At 47.2% G+C, this 18,540-nt stretch overlaps 2 protein-coding genes across 51 annotated transcripts in view; both read left to right on the plus strand.

Annotated features, from left to right (window-relative positions):
• BANP (BTG3 associated nuclear protein) overlaps positions 1–18,540 on the plus strand; it is a 129,035-nt gene that overhangs the window by 28,906 nt on the left and 81,589 nt on the right. For 48 of the 50 annotated variants that reach the window (XR_013412038.1, XR_013412042.1, XR_013412041.1 and 45 more), the window contains 2 exons: positions 1,546–1,637; positions 4,616–4,815. Coding sequence is in view for 43 of the 50 variants with exons in the window: in XM_077986673.1 (XP_077842799.1) it covers positions 1,546–1,637; positions 4,616–4,815 (292 nt within the window). In the remaining 7 variants the exon portion in view is untranslated. The remainder of the gene's footprint in view (positions 1–1,545; positions 1,638–4,615; positions 4,816–18,540) is intronic. The other 2 variants (XM_077986684.1, XM_077986685.1) reach the window with 1 other exon arrangement.
• Positions 1–18,540, plus strand: part of LOC144338171 (uncharacterized) — a 73,384-nt gene that overhangs the window by 23,846 nt on the left and 30,998 nt on the right. The window lies entirely within an intron of this gene.

The raw sequence follows: 18,540 nt of genomic DNA on the forward strand, positions 1-18,540 counted from the left end.
TCACGCACTGGTATTACTGTTAAAAACTTAAAGCTATTAATATTATAACCTGGATAGTTCCAGCTACTCAGGGGCTGAGGTGGAGGGTCCCTTGAGTACAGGAGTTTGAGTCCAGCCTGGGTGACATAGCAAGACCTCATCTCTAAAAAACAAAAACAAATAAAACACACAAAAAAGAAAGATTAATATGAACGCAGAGTCCATGTTTGTTGCTCAGTGAAGAGGAAGGCTGCAGACAAACCTGTTGATGCGGTAGATGGTCTCGCACCTCCCACGTGTGATGTTTCTTTATCTTGATGTGTGAGCGTGTAGAATAGAGCACGGTAGGAACTCACTGGACAGTTCACACTGTCATTTCAGGCAAGGAAATGAGAAGAAAAAAACACGGCACAATCTACAATCTTTAGCAAGAACTGTTGACCTTTTAAACTTCTGTCTATAACTGCAAATATGTACATTTTAAAAAATTGACTAGGTCAAAGGAAAAGAGAGGACTAGAAGGGTGACAGACAGATAGACATGTGGTTTGCAGAGATGAGGCAGTTGTGGCCGATTTTGGTCTTTGATTTTTTTTTTTTTTTTTTTTGAGACGGAGTCTCGCTTTGTCGCCCAGGCTGGAGTGCAGTGGCCGGATCTCAGCTCACTGCAAGCTCCGCCTCCCGGGTTTACGCCATTCTCCTGCCTCAGCCTCCCGAGTAGCTGGGACTACAGGCGCCCACCACCTCGCCCGGCTAGTTTTTTGTATTTTTAGTAGAGACGGGGTTTCACCATATTAGCCAGGATGGTCTCGAACTCCTGACCTCGTGATCCGCCCGTCTCGGCCTCCCAAAGTGCTGGGATTACAGGCTTGAGCCACCGCGCCCGGCCTGGTCTTTGATTTTGAGGTTATCTTTGACTTTGTTTTTGTAGTCAATTTTAGACAAAAGGAAGGAGGTTGGGACCGGACTGTGGCCGCCCTGAGCTGGGGCCGAGTTGCTTATCCTGTGGGAAGCCGTGGCGATCAGCTGAGGCTGGCTGTGTGATGGGGGCAGCTGGTCTCAGCTGTGCTGGGAGGGTTGGGGTTCTGTCACTTAGTGTGTTCAGGTTGAGACTGTTTTGATTGTTAGCACCTATGACGATGTGATATTCAGTGTTGTTTTTCTCCTTTCAGTTCTGGACCTGCAGTTAGAGTGGCTTTGAGTTTGGAATGAGGTGACCAACAGATACAACTTTATTTTAAAGTGGGGAAGAAATCATTATTATCGATTGGGTTTTATCAAACCAAACAGGGCAGCCCCATAGAGCATTGAGTCAGAAGCTTGCAGATTTGGAGTTAGGATTGACTCAGTGGCACATTAATTGCCCAGTGTCTGGGCTTTTCTTGGGATTAAGGAGTTATCCTATTTTCTGCCTGACTGAGAATAAGTTTAAAAAGGTAAAATATGAAATAGGTTCTGCTATTTCTCATTCAACCTTAAGGTGTCAGCGCTGTTTACTATCTTAATGTTAAAATAATTCTGTAAAACTTTTCATGTTAAACATTTTTTTCTCTGTCACCGATTTCAGTTGTTTTGGAGAATCATGTAGTGACAGATGAAGACGAACCTGCTTTGAAACGCCAGCGACTAGAAATCAATTGCCAGGATCCGTCTATAAAGGTAAAAATCTGACTCTGTTCCGTAATGTGTAGTGCACTGCAGATTTCAAGGGCTGCTGTAACAAATCACCATCAACGGGATGGCCTAAAAATGTAGCCTGTCAGCGGTGGAGGCCAGAGATCAAAACCAAGATGCGGGCAGGGTCTGGCTCCCTCCAAAGGTTCTAGAAGGTGGATCCTTCCTGCCTCTTCCAGCTTCTAGTGGCTCCAGGCCTCCCTCACCTTGTGGGGCTCCTTCCAGCCTCTACCTTCCGCTTCATGTTGCTGCCGCCTTTGTGTGTCTGTGACTGTTTCCCCTTCTTCTTCTAGTAAGGACTTGCCATTGAATTTAAGGCCCACCCTAATCCAGGTTGATCTCATTGACTAAATTACATCTGCACAGACCCAAAGAGTTTCTAAATTACATCTAAATTACATCTGCACAGTTTCCAAAGAGACCACATGGGTAGGTTCTAGCGGTTAGGATGTGGATATACATTTGAGGATGTGGCTGTATCACCAGGCAGCCCACTACAGAAGAGTGTGAGCCATTTTTTTCTCTTGAAGAGCACAAGGAGTAAGAATTGTTTACCTTGAGATGCTGCTGAAGGAGGCATCTTCCCACACCTGCAGGCCCATTTTGGGTGGAAGGAAAGTGAACTTTCTACCAGTGATGAATGACTTCTGTGTCTGCCGTTTAAGTCACTTAGATTCTAAAGTTTACTGGATGGGGTTCTTCAGAACCGCTCGTTCCGTTAATTATTTTTGGATCTTTGAATCTGCTTGATTGGTTCCAGTGTTTGCAGAGTCACAGAGGTAAATACCAGCACGTGTGAGAAGTTTATGAGAGCAACACAAAACCAAAGTCACTTTTCATGTAATTCCTCTACCTACACAGGGTTTCTACTTGGTCTTATTTAATTTGTTTTGTTAACAAGGAGAAGCAGTGTAAATGTGTATGAAAAACTTAAAAATAAGTTCACAGTAAAATGTCCGTTTCCAACCAGTCGATAGGATGTGGCTCTGTTAGTAAACACTGCGTTTTCATCGCCTAAATAAATACAGTTGTAATTTTATTGCAGAAGACACACCTGTTACGCCCAGCACAGAAATGTATAAAGTGGGCGTGGAAGCGGCCCTGCCTTTGTCCTTGTCCCACTGTTGAGAAGAGGTTGGGCCCCGGTTGAATGCGACCTGCGTAGAGTCATGTGTGGCTCTAGGTTGTTTTATTAGCATATAAGAGTGATTTTCCCCCAAACCCCAGGCAGAATCATTTGTAATTCAGAATTAAAATAACGTGGGCGCACTGTTCAAAGAATTTGAGAGCCGAACATTTGATGTTCTCCAGTTGGTGAAAATAGTGGGGTTGTCAGTGGCCATTCAGGGATTCAGCCACCCATTGTTGCTTTTCAAGACGACGCATGTTTGTCATGCCATGGACCGTGCTCATTTGTAGGTAAGCTGACTGAGTGTCATCCGTGGGCTTGGGTCCACCTGACACCGAGGCTCCTTCCCTCTGTCACACGGGCCTTCAGCGTCATTCCAACAGAGAGTAGTCAGTCAGGGAGGGTGAATTTCACTTGGTTTGTTTAGCTCCTGTCTATATCAGCGCCTAGTGGTGAATGTTGCCAGGAGAGGTGGTGACCTGAGAAAAGGTGAGTTGTTGGGCAATATGTGGATTTTCCCTCCTGCAGTGCTGTCCCTGCCACTATGTACACCAGGTTTCCATGCCAGCTTACATGATGTTTGATATCACTGTAATCTTGATATTCTGCAGATTCCCCTTAGATCAGAAAGGAGAGTGGGCTGTAGGTCAGCCGCAGTTAGTGGGAAAGCTGTTCCAGCTCCAGTGTGGGCCGGCCTCCTGCTCCGCTGTGAATGTGGGCCGGCCTCCCGCTCCCCTGCGAGTGTGGGCCGGCCTCCCGCTCCCCCGTGTGCAAGCTCCACAGCCAGCTCTCAGTGGCTTCCGCAGTGCCGCCCCTGCTCTCCCGCGCCTACCTCCCTCCTCCTTCTGATGTGTGCACTTTGGGCCCCACACTCTTTAGGCCATGGGCAGAAAAAGAGAGAGAAAAGACGAAACACAAATTCTGTGGTATTTTCAGCTATTGATTCTTAAGGCAGGTGCCAGCCTTCCTGACTACTAAGCGGGGCTGGTGGGCACTCCCCCAACTTGCCCCTCCCTAGCCCGGAAGGAGTGTCCTTCTGTCTGCTGGTGAGACCTGGTGGAGGGTGTCTCTTTTGCTCAGTGAATTCCTGCGTGATTAACACGTTTCCACATGTGGTCCTGGCGGCTCCTGGCTGGGACGGCAGTTGGGGAAATGAAGTTCTTCCCTTTCTGCCTTGTGTGTTTCTCTGTTTCTTGGGTTTGGAGTCCGACACATCACTGCTCACGGTGGTTACTTGGAGTTAGGAATCCGGAGGAGACTCGGCTGGAAAGGTCAGACGTGGAGCCCGGCTTTGCCGGCCACTAGGTGGCGAGCTTGCCGCTCAGGAGCCCCACGGGAGCCTCAGGACCGAATCCGTCAGGGCCACAGGGGATCCAGTCACCGTTTCCGATTAGGCAGCTTCCGATTAGGCAGTGGGGTGTGATGTGAGTGTGCATGGCCTGTGTCTTTTACGCTGTTTGATGTTAGGTGTAATCTGTTTTTATTGTTGAGAAGATTTGACTAGTTTTTGTGTAAATTTACTGATTAATAACAACATATTAAAGTACATACTTTTTAAAAATTAAGTGGACTTAACTAAGAATTGCAACTGCACATAGAAGTGAAACCATGATGAAATCATCACATTTCAAACAGGACGTGTGACTCGTGTGTAAAGTGGGAACTCGTTACTCTCAGGCTTCTGGCTCGTAGCTAACGAGCCAGTTCCAGTGTGGAGATTGTCCTGTCCGAATAGATGGAGTTGAGATCAGGAAATAGCTGTTCGGTGTTTCTTGGGGTTGTCTTCTTACAGTTCAGGAGACCCTTCCTAAAGCCGGTCTTTTTTCACTTCCAGTCATTCCTGTATTCCATCAACCAGACAATCTGCTTGCGGCTGGATAGCATTGAAGCCAAGTTGCAGGCCCTGGAGGCCACTTGTAAATCCTTAGAGGAAAAGCTGGATCTGGTCACGAACAAGCAGCACAGCCCCATCCAGGTTCCCATGGTGGCCGGCTCCCCTCTTGGGGCAACCCAGACGTGCAACAAAGTGCGATGGTAAGAACAGACCAGGGTGCCGGGGCCTTCAGGTCACTTGGGGAGAAGCGGGTCACCTCTTCGCCCAGGCCCGCAGCTTAGTAGCTCAGTTTGCTGGAGATGCGCGGTGTCTGCCTTAGCAGTTTCTAACTGAAGCTGAGTTTGGTTAGACCGAAACCGAACATGTGGCATCCTGCCAGGACGACCTGAAGTCATCCTCACGTGTCCTTTCCACAGAAACAGACCCCTGCACCTTTTCTTTGGAACTAACCCACCCAATCTTAGAAGATGTATATGTGCTTCTTTCCTTTTTCCTACTCTACCTGGCTAGTCTTTAGATACGTTTTTCTTCGTATGTGGTGTTTATACATTTCACGTGACTGTACCAAACTTTCCATTCAAGCCTGCAGTTTTTATTTTGCTTATTTTTAAAAAGTAGAGTCTAATCTTAGAAAGCTGTGTGGTAGTTTGTGAACTGCTTGAGTAGAACCTTTATGATGTCTTAGAAAGTCTCAGAGCTGCTTGGTGTCCACTCATCCAAGGCTTCTTGTCAGATGCTCCAGCTGGCAACTTGTGCTGAAGCTCAGGCTCTGGCGTTGCTAGCCTTCCCCACACCTGGCCAGAAAGAAGTCCTGCTTAAGGCCGCGGACACGGCATGGCTTTGTGCTTGACGAGGGGCCTTTTGACTGAGCGCTGCTCTCTTCAGGTTCCCTGGTCTGGCCGCAGCCTTCTGCCCGGTGTGTCTGGGAGGAGAGAGAATGATGGGATGGCAGCGGTGGGGCCGGGGAGGACATGTGGATGCCAAGGAATGGGAGCCGCAACAAGCCTGGAAGGACTGTTGTGACCTTGCCGCCCATGTGTGCTGGCGGCTGGCGCTGGGTTAGGTGCTTTGTGGACCTTGCCAGGGAGTGTGGGAAGGGAGAGCAGGGGCTCCTTGGCTGGCTGGGCATGGGATGTTCATGAACATACCCTAGTACCGAGGTGGCTGGCTGTCCTGGCTTGTCTGGGGGCAGCTCCAGATGATGGCTGCTGTGCTAGCTGAAGCATTGGTGCCTGTTGGAACTCTCAGGCGTGCCGGGGGTTTTGGAAACGCTACCCCGCCCTCCAAGCTCCGCTGCTGGCGGTGGAATTGGCATTTCAGTTAGCGGGCGGGAGGTGGGGAGCGTTCGTGTGCTCCTCTGGGACGGGCCTTCACCCTGCACATATGCTGTCACTCGCGTTTCCCCCCAGCAGGAGTTTGTTTACCGTGTCCTCTGTGCAGAGATGCTGTTGGGCTCTCAGGTCAGCTGTGCAAAGCTGTTGGAGCCAATGCCTTTTTTTTAAGGATAGTTTTTTGGGGTAATGTCCTCTTACCCTAAAATGCAGTGTTTAGAAAATATAACTTACATCTCAAAAAAGAAAAAAGAAAATGTAATTTATAACTTAAAATTAATAGACTGCCCTAGCTATAGAGAATAAATGTGATAGTATTGTGTGATAAGACAACACATTTCAACATGGTGATGGTCGGCCGTGAAAAAGCCAGACGTCCCACCTGGTGTGTTGCGTCCTGGTGATTGGGGGGTGGTCCTTGCAGAGGGACCCAGGTGTGACACTGGGAGTTCAGCCCCTAGCTGGTGATGGAATGTTACAGAATAGTGAGCAGTTGCTAATGAACTTTCAAATAAAGCAAACTATAAATTTTTCTAGACTTATGTAATAGTTGAATTCATGGAAAATTCAAGTCATAGTAAGACCGTGCAAAAATGTTTTGTGTGTAAATGTTGAACAGAGTAAGTTTCTGAGTTCAGAGAGTTAGAAGCCTGTTTTCCACTCGTGAAGTTCTGGTTCATTGTAAGTTTTGTGCGTGGAGAGTTTTTGTTGGGTGAGACTGTCTCACTCATTGAAGGACGTCTCAACCTCCCTTACCTCTGCCTGCCAAATTCCAGTACTCTCTGAATCTTGACCACCAAATATGTCCCACGGGATCTCAAAGCATCCCTGGGCTGCATTGAGAACCATTGTTCTAAGGAATTAAACACAAGGATGAACAAACTTCTCCTGTCCCCAGAGCCTTGTGTGCCGGAGGATGGCTGCCCATCACGTGTCACTTGTCACTTTGTGCCAGTGCTGGGCAGGTCATTGTCACCACTTGGGAAAAGTGTTGACAAAATCGATGGTTAGATTCCACCACTGACGATGTGTGATGGGGAGAGAAGTTCCTGTGTGAAGAACTCCAAAGGCTGGAGTGTGGTTTCTGTCGTGGGTTGGCCTTGAGGGTGCCTTGTTTGGATTCCATCTGCATGGGGTGGAGCTTGGGCCTCTGGCTGGTACAGTTGCCCTGACGGATACTGGGGTGACCTTGGCCAAGTCACGCATTCATTTCCATCTGAGTTTCTAGTTTCCTCATCTTTAAAAAGAAGATGAGGGGGCTGGGCGCGGTGGCTCAAGCCTGTAATCCCAGCACTTTGGGAGGCCGAGACGGGCGGATCACGAGGTCAGGAGATCGAGACCATCCTGGCGAACACGGTGAAACCCCGTCTCTACTAAAAAATACAAAAAACTAGCCGGGCGAGGTGGCGGGCGCCTGTAGTCCCAGCTACTCGGGAGGCTGAGGCAGGAGAATGGCTTAAACCCGGGAGGCGGAGCTTGCAGTGAGCTGAGATCCGGCCACTGCACTCCAGCCTGGGCGACAAAGGGAGACTCCGTCTCAAAAAAAAAAAAAAAGAAGATGAGAGGAAGAGGACCTGGAGCTCCTCTGGGGCTGCTTCAGCCCAGGGTCCTCCTGCTTTCTGAGGGTAGCAGTGTCTGTGTTCACGAAAACACATCCATGGGGCGGATGTTAGCCACAGACCTGCCATGGCAGAAATCCCCCGTGCTTCTCTCTGTGTGTCAACAAGCAGTGAAATAAGAGTAAAGTTGCCTAATACTGACTCAGATGCACAATCCAGTTAACCCAGATGTGTGAGATCTTCTGGTTTGAAAGCACTGTATTGGCAAGGCAAAATCAACCTATTGTAGAATATATTTTTTGTATATCAACATGGGGGTTATTAATATTGCTAATAAAACCATTATTTGTAAAAATTAAGATTAATAGAAGAATTGTTCTTCTATTTTCTCATAGCTTTAAATAGGATAAAAATATATTCTATTTAAAATCCTATTTAAAATATATCCTATGCAAAATCACAAGAAAACAGAGGAGTGGTTTCCTTTTTTTTGAGACTCTGCTCTGTCACCAGGCTGGAGGGCAGTGGTGTAATCTTGGCTCACTGCAACCTCTGCTTCCCAGGTTCAAGCAATTCTCCTGCCTCAGCCTCCTGAGTAGCTGGGATTATAGGCATGCACCATGCTGCCTGCCTAATTTTTGTAATTTTAGAAGAGACAGGGTTTCACCACATTAGCCAGGGTGGTTTTGAACTCCTGACCTTAGGTGATCCACCCTCCTTGGCGTCCCAAAGTGCTGGGATTACAGGCGTGAGCCACCATGCCTGGTGGAAAGTTTTAAATGTGGTATGTTTGAATGACTTTTAAAGGAGGAGGCTGGGCGCGATGGCTCACACCTATAATTCCAGCACTTTGGAAGGCCAAGATGGAAGGATCACTTGAACCCAGGAGTTCCAGACCAGCGTGGGCAACATAGTGAGACTCCCATCTCTACAAAAAAATAAAAAAATTAGCTTGGCACAGTGGCACCCGCCTATAATCCCTTAGGAGGCTGAGGTGGGAGGATTGCTTGAGCCTGGGAGGGTGAGACTATGGTGAGCTGTGACTGTGCCACTGCACTCCAGGCTGAGCGAGGTCCTAACTCAAAAAAAAAAAAAAACAAAAACAAAAACAAAAAGGGTGTTATTAAGTCTGGCATTTCTTTCCATATAAGTTCTTTTTAAAAGACAGTCTCACTCTGTCATGCCGGCTGGAGTACAGTGGTGCAATCTCGGCTCACTGCAACCTCTCCCTCCCGGGTTCAAGCGATTCTCCCACCTCAGCCTCCCGAGTAGCTGGAACTATAGGTGCATGCTACTGTGCCTGGCTAATTTTTGTATTTTTTGATAGAGATGGGGTTTTGCCATGTTGGCCAGGCTGGTATCTTTCCATATAAGTCCTGAAAATTAGAAATAAAAATTGCCAACAGTTGAGAGCTGTTGACAGAAAATTGTGGGAGAGAAGTAGCAGATAAGAACTTAATCCCATTATGTCAATGGAAAAAAGTATGTTTAAATTAGAAAATTACTAATTTGTAAACACATATGAGTGAATGAGAATTGTCTGTCTAGAATGTGGGCAGTGGAACTTTGAAAAGGAAAAGTCTCCAAACAAAGTTAAAAATTGGTTAGCATTCCAAATAATAAGGTGCTTCTATGGATTATTTATTTTGGGACTCAGATATTTTGAGATGGAAGTCTCGCTCTGTCACCCAGGCTGGAGTGCAATGGCATGATCTCGGCTCGCTGCAACCTCTGCCTCCTGGGTTCAAGCGATTCTCTGCCTCAGCCTCCTGAGTAGCTGGGATTACAGGCGCACGCCACCACGCCTGGCTAATTTTTTTTTTTTTTTTTTTTTTTTTTTTTTTTTTTTTTTTTTTTTTGAGACGGAGTCATGCTCTGTCGCCCAGGCTGGAGTGCAGTGGCCGGATCTCAGCTCACTGCAAGCTCCGCCTCCCGGGTTCACGCCATTCTCCTGCCTCAGCCTCCCAAGTAGCTGGGACTACAGGCGCCCACCACTTCGCCCGGCTAGTTTTTTGTATTTTTTTAGTAGAGACGGGGTTTCACCGTGTTAGCCAGGATGGTCTCGATCTCCTGACCTCGTGATCCGCCCGTCTCGGCCTCCCAAAGTGCTGGGATTACAGGCTTGAGCCACCGCGCCCGGCTTTTTTTTTTTTTTTTTTTTAATTAGAAACGGGGTTTTACCATGTTGGCCAGGCTGCTCTCGAACTCCTGACCTCGTGATCTGCCCGCCTCGGCCTCCCAAAGTGCTGGGATTACAGGTGTGAGCCACCACCCCCGGCCGGGACTCAGGTATTTTAACTGAAGATTAGGAGTATGTGAGTCACAGATAGTATTATATCCAAATCATATGCTGTTAAAATAGCCCAGGGTTCCCAGGGCTCACTCCTTGCCGTGAGGGATTAGCTGGGAAGTCCGAGTGTAATCTTATAGCACAGATGCAGACACCTTAAGGGGCTTTGAGTTGTGATGAGGCCCCCGGAGAAAGGGCGAGAAGCTGCCCCCTGCGGTGTCACTTGCCCTTCTGTTTAGAGCGGCTGCATCTGCTCAGAGCCAGCCCAACCTTCAAGGGTGGGCACAGCCTTGCAGCAGCAGGGGCGTCACTGAGGCCCCCTGTCTGTGTGTGGAAATCCACCCCACCTGTGGGTTATTTCTCATTAGAACTGACTTGCAGCAGTCTGTGCTATCAGTGCTGAGAGCTGATGAGTTTTTCCTTTTACTCTCTGGAACACAAAAAGGCAGTGGAGTACCGCTTGCCTCACTTGGCATTTTGGATCCAGATTTTTGGGTTCTACACCGGAATGAGATTCTTTAAATAACTTCGAGAACAAAGGAAAGAAAAAGAAAGCCCTTTTTATTTGAAGCTAAAGTTGAATCATTGTAATACAAATGCGAGCCACCTGGATGGGCCTCATCCAACAGCCATCATCCACTTGGGGACAAGAAAAATGGTCTTTTAATTTTTGTAGGTAGGTGCTTATTTTCTTCCTGCAGGTGTGCAGAATTTTGCTTCATTGTGATTTTGGTGTAGCAGCCTGAGGTTTTAACTTTAAAGATGTTTGGGCCTGTCCTTTGAATGCTAGTGTGGACAGGTCAGTTGGGGCATTATGTCACATGGCCTGCAGGGATCCAGGGCACGCACATGTTCACGCTTATACAAGTAAATGTTAGCATCCTTTGTCTGTACTTCCAAGCTGGACAGAGACAGTGGTGTGAATAGGATGCAGCAGAGCCTGGAGTGTTCCCCGTCAGGGGGTGCAGGCCCGCGTGGCTGTGCACATCCAGGACACAGGGCGGGTGACAGGGCTCTGTGCCCAGCACACCTGTGGAGTTGGCTGCTGGGCAGCTCAGACTGCAGCTCACAGCCCAGGATTTTCTGCTTTGTTTTTGTTAACTGAACATACTGACTGACTCGCAAAATTATTTTTAAAAATAAAAAGCTAATTTTATTTTAGTTTATTTTAATTAAAAAATAGACTTTAAAAATCTGCTTTTTAAAGTCATAGATGTTTATCTTTAAGAACGTTAAAGGGCCGGGCGCGGTGGCTCAAGCCTGTAATCCCAGCACTTTGGGAGGCCGAGACGGGCGGATCACGAGGTCAGGAGATCGAGACCATCCTGGCTAACACGGTGAAACCCCATCTCTACTAAAAAATACAAAAAACTAGCCGGGCGAAGTGGCGGGCGCCTGTGGTCCCAGCTACTCGGGAGGCTGAGGCAGGAGAATGGTGTAAACCCGGGAGGCGGAGCTTGCAGTGAGCTGAGATCCGGCCACTGCACTCCAGCCTGGGCGACAGAGCCAGACTCAGTCTCAAAAAAAAAAAAAAAAAAAAAAAAAAAAAAAAAAAAAAAAAAAAAAGAACGTTAAAGAATTAAGAACTAGCATGTTTCTACAATTTTACAACAATTGTAAACCATAGGCTTCTGTATAATACTAGTTCTGGAAATTTTTAAAAGTGTGATTTCTTTTAAAGTATGTCTTCCAGAGATGGGTCATGTAAGACTCAATGGGGGAGAAATTGTTCTTTTCCTTAGAACTGACTGTTGACCTGTGGAGAATTGAAATATTTGTTTAAGGAATGATTTTAATTCCCTCTAGTATGCTGGCTGCTCATTCTCTATTTCATTTCCTAGAGGGTCTTTTATTTTGTTTTGTTTCCTAGAGGATCTTTTATCTATTGTGTTGATAGATACTCGTGGAAAGGCTGTTGTGGTGGTGTGTAGAGCTAGGCCTCGTTCTGAGCATCTCTGTTCTGGCATGGGAGCACCAGAGTTCTTGGCCGGGGTCAACCAGTCTTTTCAGTTTTGGGTCATTGACATTCCCAGTCAAAATTATAGCATTTCATAGGCTTTAGAATCTGACAAACTCAAGGGAGAGCTGCTTGAATTGTGAAGAAATGGTCTGGTCTCAGCTAAGATGGTTTTGTTTAATTCTTTTCTTATTTAATAATTGAATTTTGGTTGCTTGCATTTAATTTCGTGTACATGTGATTTCTTTTCCTGACTGGACTAGAGTACCTTGCACAGCTGCATATTTTTGGTGACCTAATTGTGATACCTTCTACATGCTCGGACTGAGTACTAGCCAAAGAAAACATAAAGTTTACATACATACAACTTCCAGAATTATTCACATAATCGTATGCTTTAGAGATACAATCTAATAACCAGACCAATGAGAAACATAAATTTAAATGTTGTGATGATAATGCACATTCTAATAATTTGGAGCACTTCTCTAGTTTTAGAATAACTCATGACTCATTGGGATTGTATTGAATCTGTAGATCAATTTGGGGGAATTGCCAACTTAACAATATTGAGTATTCTGATTCATGAACATTGTATGTCTCTCCATTTATGCAGGTCTTTAATTTATCTTAGCAGTCTTATATAGTTTTCAGTGTTCAACTCCTGTACATATTTCGTTACATTTATCTCTGAGTACTTCATACTTACAGATGCTATCATAAATGGTATTGTATTTTACATTTCAGTATCCAGTTGTTCATTGGAAGGATATAGCAGTACAATAGATTTTTCTTTACTGACCTTTATCCTGTGCCATTTCTAAATGAACTTGTTTTATATTTTCTGTAGGATTTTTTGAAAAAAATATACATAATTATGTTGCCTTTAAATAGAGTTTTGCTTCTTCCTATAGAATTTCTATACCTTCCCTTCCTTTAATGTGCTGGACATGATCTTTATTTCGGTGCATTTTCTTTATAACAATATTTTTGCCTTATTCCTGATCTTTGAGTGAAAGCATCCAGCCTTTCACCATTAAGTCTGATGTTACCTGTACGTTTTTCCCAGATGCTCTTTATCAGGTTGAAGAAGTTTCCTTCTGTTCTTTGTTTCATGGGAGTTTTTCACATGAACGAACGGACATTGGATTTTCACATGCCTTTTCTGTATCTTCCCGAGATGATGGTATGGTGTTCCTTTTTGATTCTTTTGTTAAAGTGAATTACGCCGATTTCGAATGCTAACCGAACCTTGCATTTCTATTATCATAAACCTGACTTGATCTCCGTGTATTCTGCTTTTGCTATATGGATCAGTTTATATGTATATATGTATATATATATATAAACTGTAAGCTCCACCTCCCGGGTTCACGCTATTCTCCTGCCTCAGCCTCCCGAGCAGCTGGGACCACAGGCGCCCACCACCACGCCCGGCTAATTCTTTGTATTTTTAGTAGAGACGGGGTTTCACCATGTTAGCCAGGATGGTCGCGATCTGCTGACCTTGTGATCCACCCACCTCGGCCGCCTAAAGTGTTGGGATTACAGGCGTGAGTCACTGCGCCTGGCCGATCAGTTTTCTAATATTTAATGAAGAGTTTTTGCGTCTGTGTTTGTGGGATGTGTTAGTCTGCAGTTTTCTTTTTTTTTTTTTCACCATGTCTTTGTTTTGTTATCAGGATAATACTGACCTCAGCAACGGAGCTGGGAAGCTGCCCCTCATTGTCTATTTTCTGAAAATGTTTCTGTGAGATTTTTATTTCTTTTTAAAAATTTGATAGAATTTGCCAGTGAAGCCTAGGTTTTTAATAATAAATTCAATTATTTTAATAAATATAGGTGTTTCTAATAAATATAGAAACACCACACACTGTTCCTCATGGTACCCACTGTATGTTTTCATGTCTGTGGGTCCATGGGATGCTCCGTTGCCAAGCCTCCCTGGGCTCCTCTGATCCGTGACCGTTTCTCACACTTCCTTGTTTTTGGCAACTTTTTGAGGATCTTTGGGTCGGGTATTTTGTAGGATGTGCCTCTGTTGGAATTTGTCTCCTGACTAGACTGGGGTCACGGGTTTTGGGGAGGAAGGACACGGAGGTGAAGTCCTTCTCGTCACATCCTGTCCTGGCCAGCACCGTCAGCAGGACTCAGTGCTTGATGCTGATGGGGATCACCTGGCTGCGGTGTGCTCTTCAGCATCTTCCACAGTCAGGTGACTCTTGCCACTTTCATCCTGCACTTTGGAAGGAAGCTGCTATGCCCATCACCCGGTTGTGGAGTGGGGAGTTGTGTGCCGCCTCCTCGAGGGTGGAGTGTCACAGATACTGTTGTTAGTCCACCCGGGAGGCTTGTCTCTTCTTTCCCATTGATTCATTTATTCACTTGTCTGTTTCCATCAGCGTCTGCTCGTGGAGATGTACTTTACTCTGTGGGTTAGAATCCAGTTCTGCTTCATTCTGGTGCTCACATCCTTCCAGCTTTGGCCACTGGCAGCTTGTCAGTTGGCTCCTGTGCCCCTTGACATTCCCTCCATTCCCTCTTCATTGTAGGTGTTTCATCGTTAGTGGTTTTTTTTTTTTTTTTTTTCTTTTGAGACAGAGTTTTGCTCTTGTTGCCCAGGCTGGAGTGCAGTGGGGCGATCTCTTACTGTAACCTCCGCCTTCTGGGTTCAAGCAATTCTCCTGCCTCAGCCTTCCAAGTAGCTGGGATTACAGGCCTTGCCACCACACCCGGCTAATTTTGTATTTATATTAGAAACGGGGTTTCACCATGTTGGCCAGGCTGGTCTTGAACTCCTGACCTCAGGTGATCCACCTGCCTTGGCCTCCCAAAGTGCTGGGATTACAGATGTGAGCCACCATGCCTGGCCTGAGCACTTTTTACTTGCACAGCGCTACCAAATACTTCTCCCGGCTCATTGTGAGTGCCTTTCCCAGCCTAGAATCAGCTGTTTCTCTGTGAATTGAAAAATGACGTTAGAGACCAGGATGCGGTGCGCGGAGGGCCCTGGCGTTAGAGACCAGGATGCGGTGCGCGGAGGGCCCTGGCGTTAGAGACCAGGATGCGGTGCGCGGAGGGCCCTGGCGTTAGAGACCAGGATGCGGTGCGCGGCGTCCTCCGAGCATGGGAAGGGTCCTGGGTGGCTTTTCACCCAAACATGTTGTCTAGGAACCCTCCATTTTGTGCCGCTGCAGCATGCTGACTTCTGTGGAGTCAGTTCTGACGCTGCTTCCCTCTCTCACTAGTAGTCATTTCTGTAGCTTCTAGGAAAGAGGAAGAAAACATGCACGTCCTTGACCTGCTCGCCCTTCTGATTTGGGATTGTTGGGTTGAAGTCACAGATCTCTGTCAGTGTACAAGCATGGCTCCTTGGGGAGAGCAGCGTGAGGAGTTAGATCTGGAGCCTCTCAAAGCCGATTGATTGCCAGAAGCTAGAAGCTGCTTTCTTTAGCAGTGACTTTTTAAAGGTTACTCCCATTTCTCTGGTGCAGCGGTTATTTGGAGAGTTGGCTTTATGTTCTGTTTTGTTTATTTCGTTAGATATTAGGAAGAAAATTTTAATGTCAATTTATTTTTACCCCTGGGTATTTTTTGTTAGATCATGTTTTTATGAGTTTTTAATCTTTAGCGTGGTGCAGTGGCTTAGGCCTGTAATCCCAGCACCTCAGGAGACTGAGGTGGGAGGATCACTTGAGACCAGGAATTGAAGACCAGCCTGGGCAACGTAGGGAGACCCCGTGTATAAAAATAAAATAAAACAAAATAAAAAACCCCTGGAACCTGCGAGCAGTAGAAATATACTTTAGTAAATGTTTGATTAGTGTGAATGCTGACGGTATTGATTGGGTGACATGAGCCATGGCAGTAGAGGGTCCCCTGGACTTGTGATTAGCGCGGTGGGAGGGTGCATCTTGCTTGTTCAGGGGGCAGTTTGGGCGATTCTCGTGCTCCCACAACTGCCCCGAGTGCCTCTGATGCCTGAGCCTTCTACCGTGTGCTCACCCTGTGGCCTTGGGGTCCTCAGCCTGGGAAGCGGAGAGGTGAAAAGGTGCATCCTGTTGTTAGAACCTGTGTCCTGGAGGTGACACACCTCTCGCCTGTGAGAGTCCATGGGTGGAATTGGGCTCCTGTTGTTAGAACCTGTGTCCTGGAGGTGACACACCTCTCGCCTGTGAGAGTCCATGGGTGGAATTGGGCTCCTGTTGTTAGAACCTGTGTCCTGGAGGTGACACACCTCTCGCCTGTGAGAGTCCATGGGTGGAATTGGGCTCCTGTTGTTAGAACCTGTGTCCTGGAGGTGACACACCTCTCGCCTGTGAGAGTCCATGGGTGGAATTGGGCTCCTGTTGTTAGAACCTGTGTCCTGGAGGTGACACACCTCTCGCCTGTGAGAGTCCATGGGTGGAATTGGGCTCCTGTTGTTAGAACCTGTGTCCTGGAGGTGACACACCTCTCGCCTGTGAGAGTCCATGGGTGGAATTGGGCTCCTGTTGTTAGGAAGTGACACACCTCTCGCCTGTGAGAGTCCATGGGTGGAATTGGGCTCCTGTTGTTAGGAGGTGACACACCTCTCGCCTGTGAGAGTCCATGGGTGGAATTGGGCCACAGGGCCGTGTGTGCACAGAAGGGGCTTGGGAAATGCAGTCTGGATGTGTGGGGGCTCCTGGGACAGGCCCTGATGGCAAGGGAAGTGGGCTATGGGCTGCCCTGGCCTGGGGGGCTTTGGGGGGCCTGCTTTTCCTCCCGCTGAAGCTCTGAGCAGCTCCTCTTTTTGTAAGCACATTACATCAAACCAGTTTCTTCTTTTGTTTGGCCCTGGTCCTTGTGTGTTATGTAGGAGCATAAATGTCCATGGGAGAAAATGTTCTTTGGGAACAGGTACTGGAGTTTAAAAGAAATCTGTCCATTTTTTCTTAATAAGTAGAAAGCAGAAAAAATTACTTAATTCTTTTTACCTTGCTGTTGTTGAAATATTTTTCCTTGAGAGAATTCATAAAAATTAGAAAACTAATATCAGCTTTTCTAACCTGTACTTGATAATAATTACTTTGAATTATAAAAGGGATGCCTACCCGTGGCGGCAACGTGTCACGTGGTGAGGCTGCACTCGGTGGGAAGGAGACAAAAGCTTGTTTTTGTTCAAATATATGTCAGATATCCCGGTGAAGTTCCTCCTCTCCCTGCCGTGAAAAACAGCCGGATATTGTGGCGTGAATGGGAGTGGTCGGTGACTGGACTCCACAGGTAATGAGCTCTGGGTCAAGATCTTAGGCTCAGCGGGGCGCCGAGGGGAAGCAGCGTGCCGGGCCTTGTTCGCGCGGTGAGCTGGAGCGGGAGCCCCTGGAGGCTGGGGGTCCTGCGGTGCCCAGGGTGGGCTTCTCACTTGCTGAGTATTCAGTGCAGATGTGTTAGGCGCATATTTAGTGGGTTTGGCCCTGGGATGTTTGAAAGTTGTTTCAACTCATCTTTGGAGGCTTGGTGCTTGCTTTCTCCTCAGATTGTCCTCTCGGCATCTGTGTGTGAGTTGAGGGTTAGGCGGAGAACAGAGTTGTGTCTCTTCTCCGTCCTGTGATCATTTGTGCCCAGGCAGAGGTGTGTGTCCAGCAGGCACCCACGGTGGTGTCTGGAGTCACCGCTGCAGGTCAGGTGACTCTCTCGCCTCGTCATTTCCGCATTCGACAGCTTTCATGGAACCTAGCCCCAGTCTCAGACCGGGACCCACCCGGCGTCTCAGCGGCCTGAGCCACTTAGTTGGTTGGAGCTGGCTTCCGATGCTAACCTCTGCTGCGAGGGCTCTTGGGTTCTGCTCACTGGCTGCATGGGTAAGATGTTCTGCTGCTCTGAAGTGCTGCCTGGGCCCTCGTACTGGGTGCTGGCGGGGCGCTGGTCCTGAGTGTTACGGGGCCCTCATCTGGGTGCCAGCTGGGTTCTGGTCCTGAGTGTTGCTGGGCCCTTGTCTGGGTGCCAGCTGGGCTCTGATCCTCAGCGTTGCTGGGCCCTCGTCCGGGTACTGGCTGGGCTCTGGTCCTCAGCGTTGCTCTCCTCCTCCTTCCCGTGTCATTGTCTCTGAACCATTGCGTAGGTTTTCAAGTCTCTGCTTCAGAATAACTTAGTTTTCATTTCCTTTTGTAATAAAACATGGCAAACACAAATTTGTGAAAATAGTTCAAATCTTGCATTTCTTAAGATTTTTAATGTTATGTCTTATTTTGGTGGCTTGTTTTGCGTGTACTTGAACAAAGCCTCTTGATGTCTGTTCACATGTGCTCCATTTTGTGTGGTCCACGAGCAACAGGGGCCGCCCTGCCAGTTGCCTAGAGCATGGGGCAGGTGCTTAGGGCTCCGAGATGAGGTGGTTCCCTGAAGCAGAAGAGAAGTGGAAGGCCACTTTATAAGCTTTAGCGTGGAAAATGTTTGCCATGACAGCTTTCAGAGTGGAAGATTTTATTTTGTTTTATTTGTAGAAATGGGGTCTCACCGTGTTGCCCAGGCTGGTCTTGGACTCCTGGGCTCAAGCCATCTGCCTGCCTCAGCTTCCCAAAGTGTTGGGATTACAGGTGAGAGCCAGGGCGCCTGGCTGAAGAGGTTTTGTTTTAAATCCATCAAAGTAAAACAGTTAAAAAACTCAAACAATGAAAGGGTGAGTTGTAGCAGTAGTTTAAATAGGATCATTGCCGTTGTTGTCCAGCAGGTGACTAAAAGCATGAGAAATACTTAGTTTTGAACACGGGTTCTGTCACTGGTAAGTGGTGAGACCTGGGACAGATTCTAATCTTTCTGAGCAT

Source organism: Macaca mulatta, chromosome 20, assembly GCF_049350105.2.
Source record: "Macaca mulatta isolate MMU2019108-1 chromosome 20, T2T-MMU8v2.0, whole genome shotgun sequence".
Classification (NCBI taxonomy): domain Eukaryota; kingdom Metazoa; phylum Chordata; class Mammalia; order Primates; family Cercopithecidae; genus Macaca; species Macaca mulatta.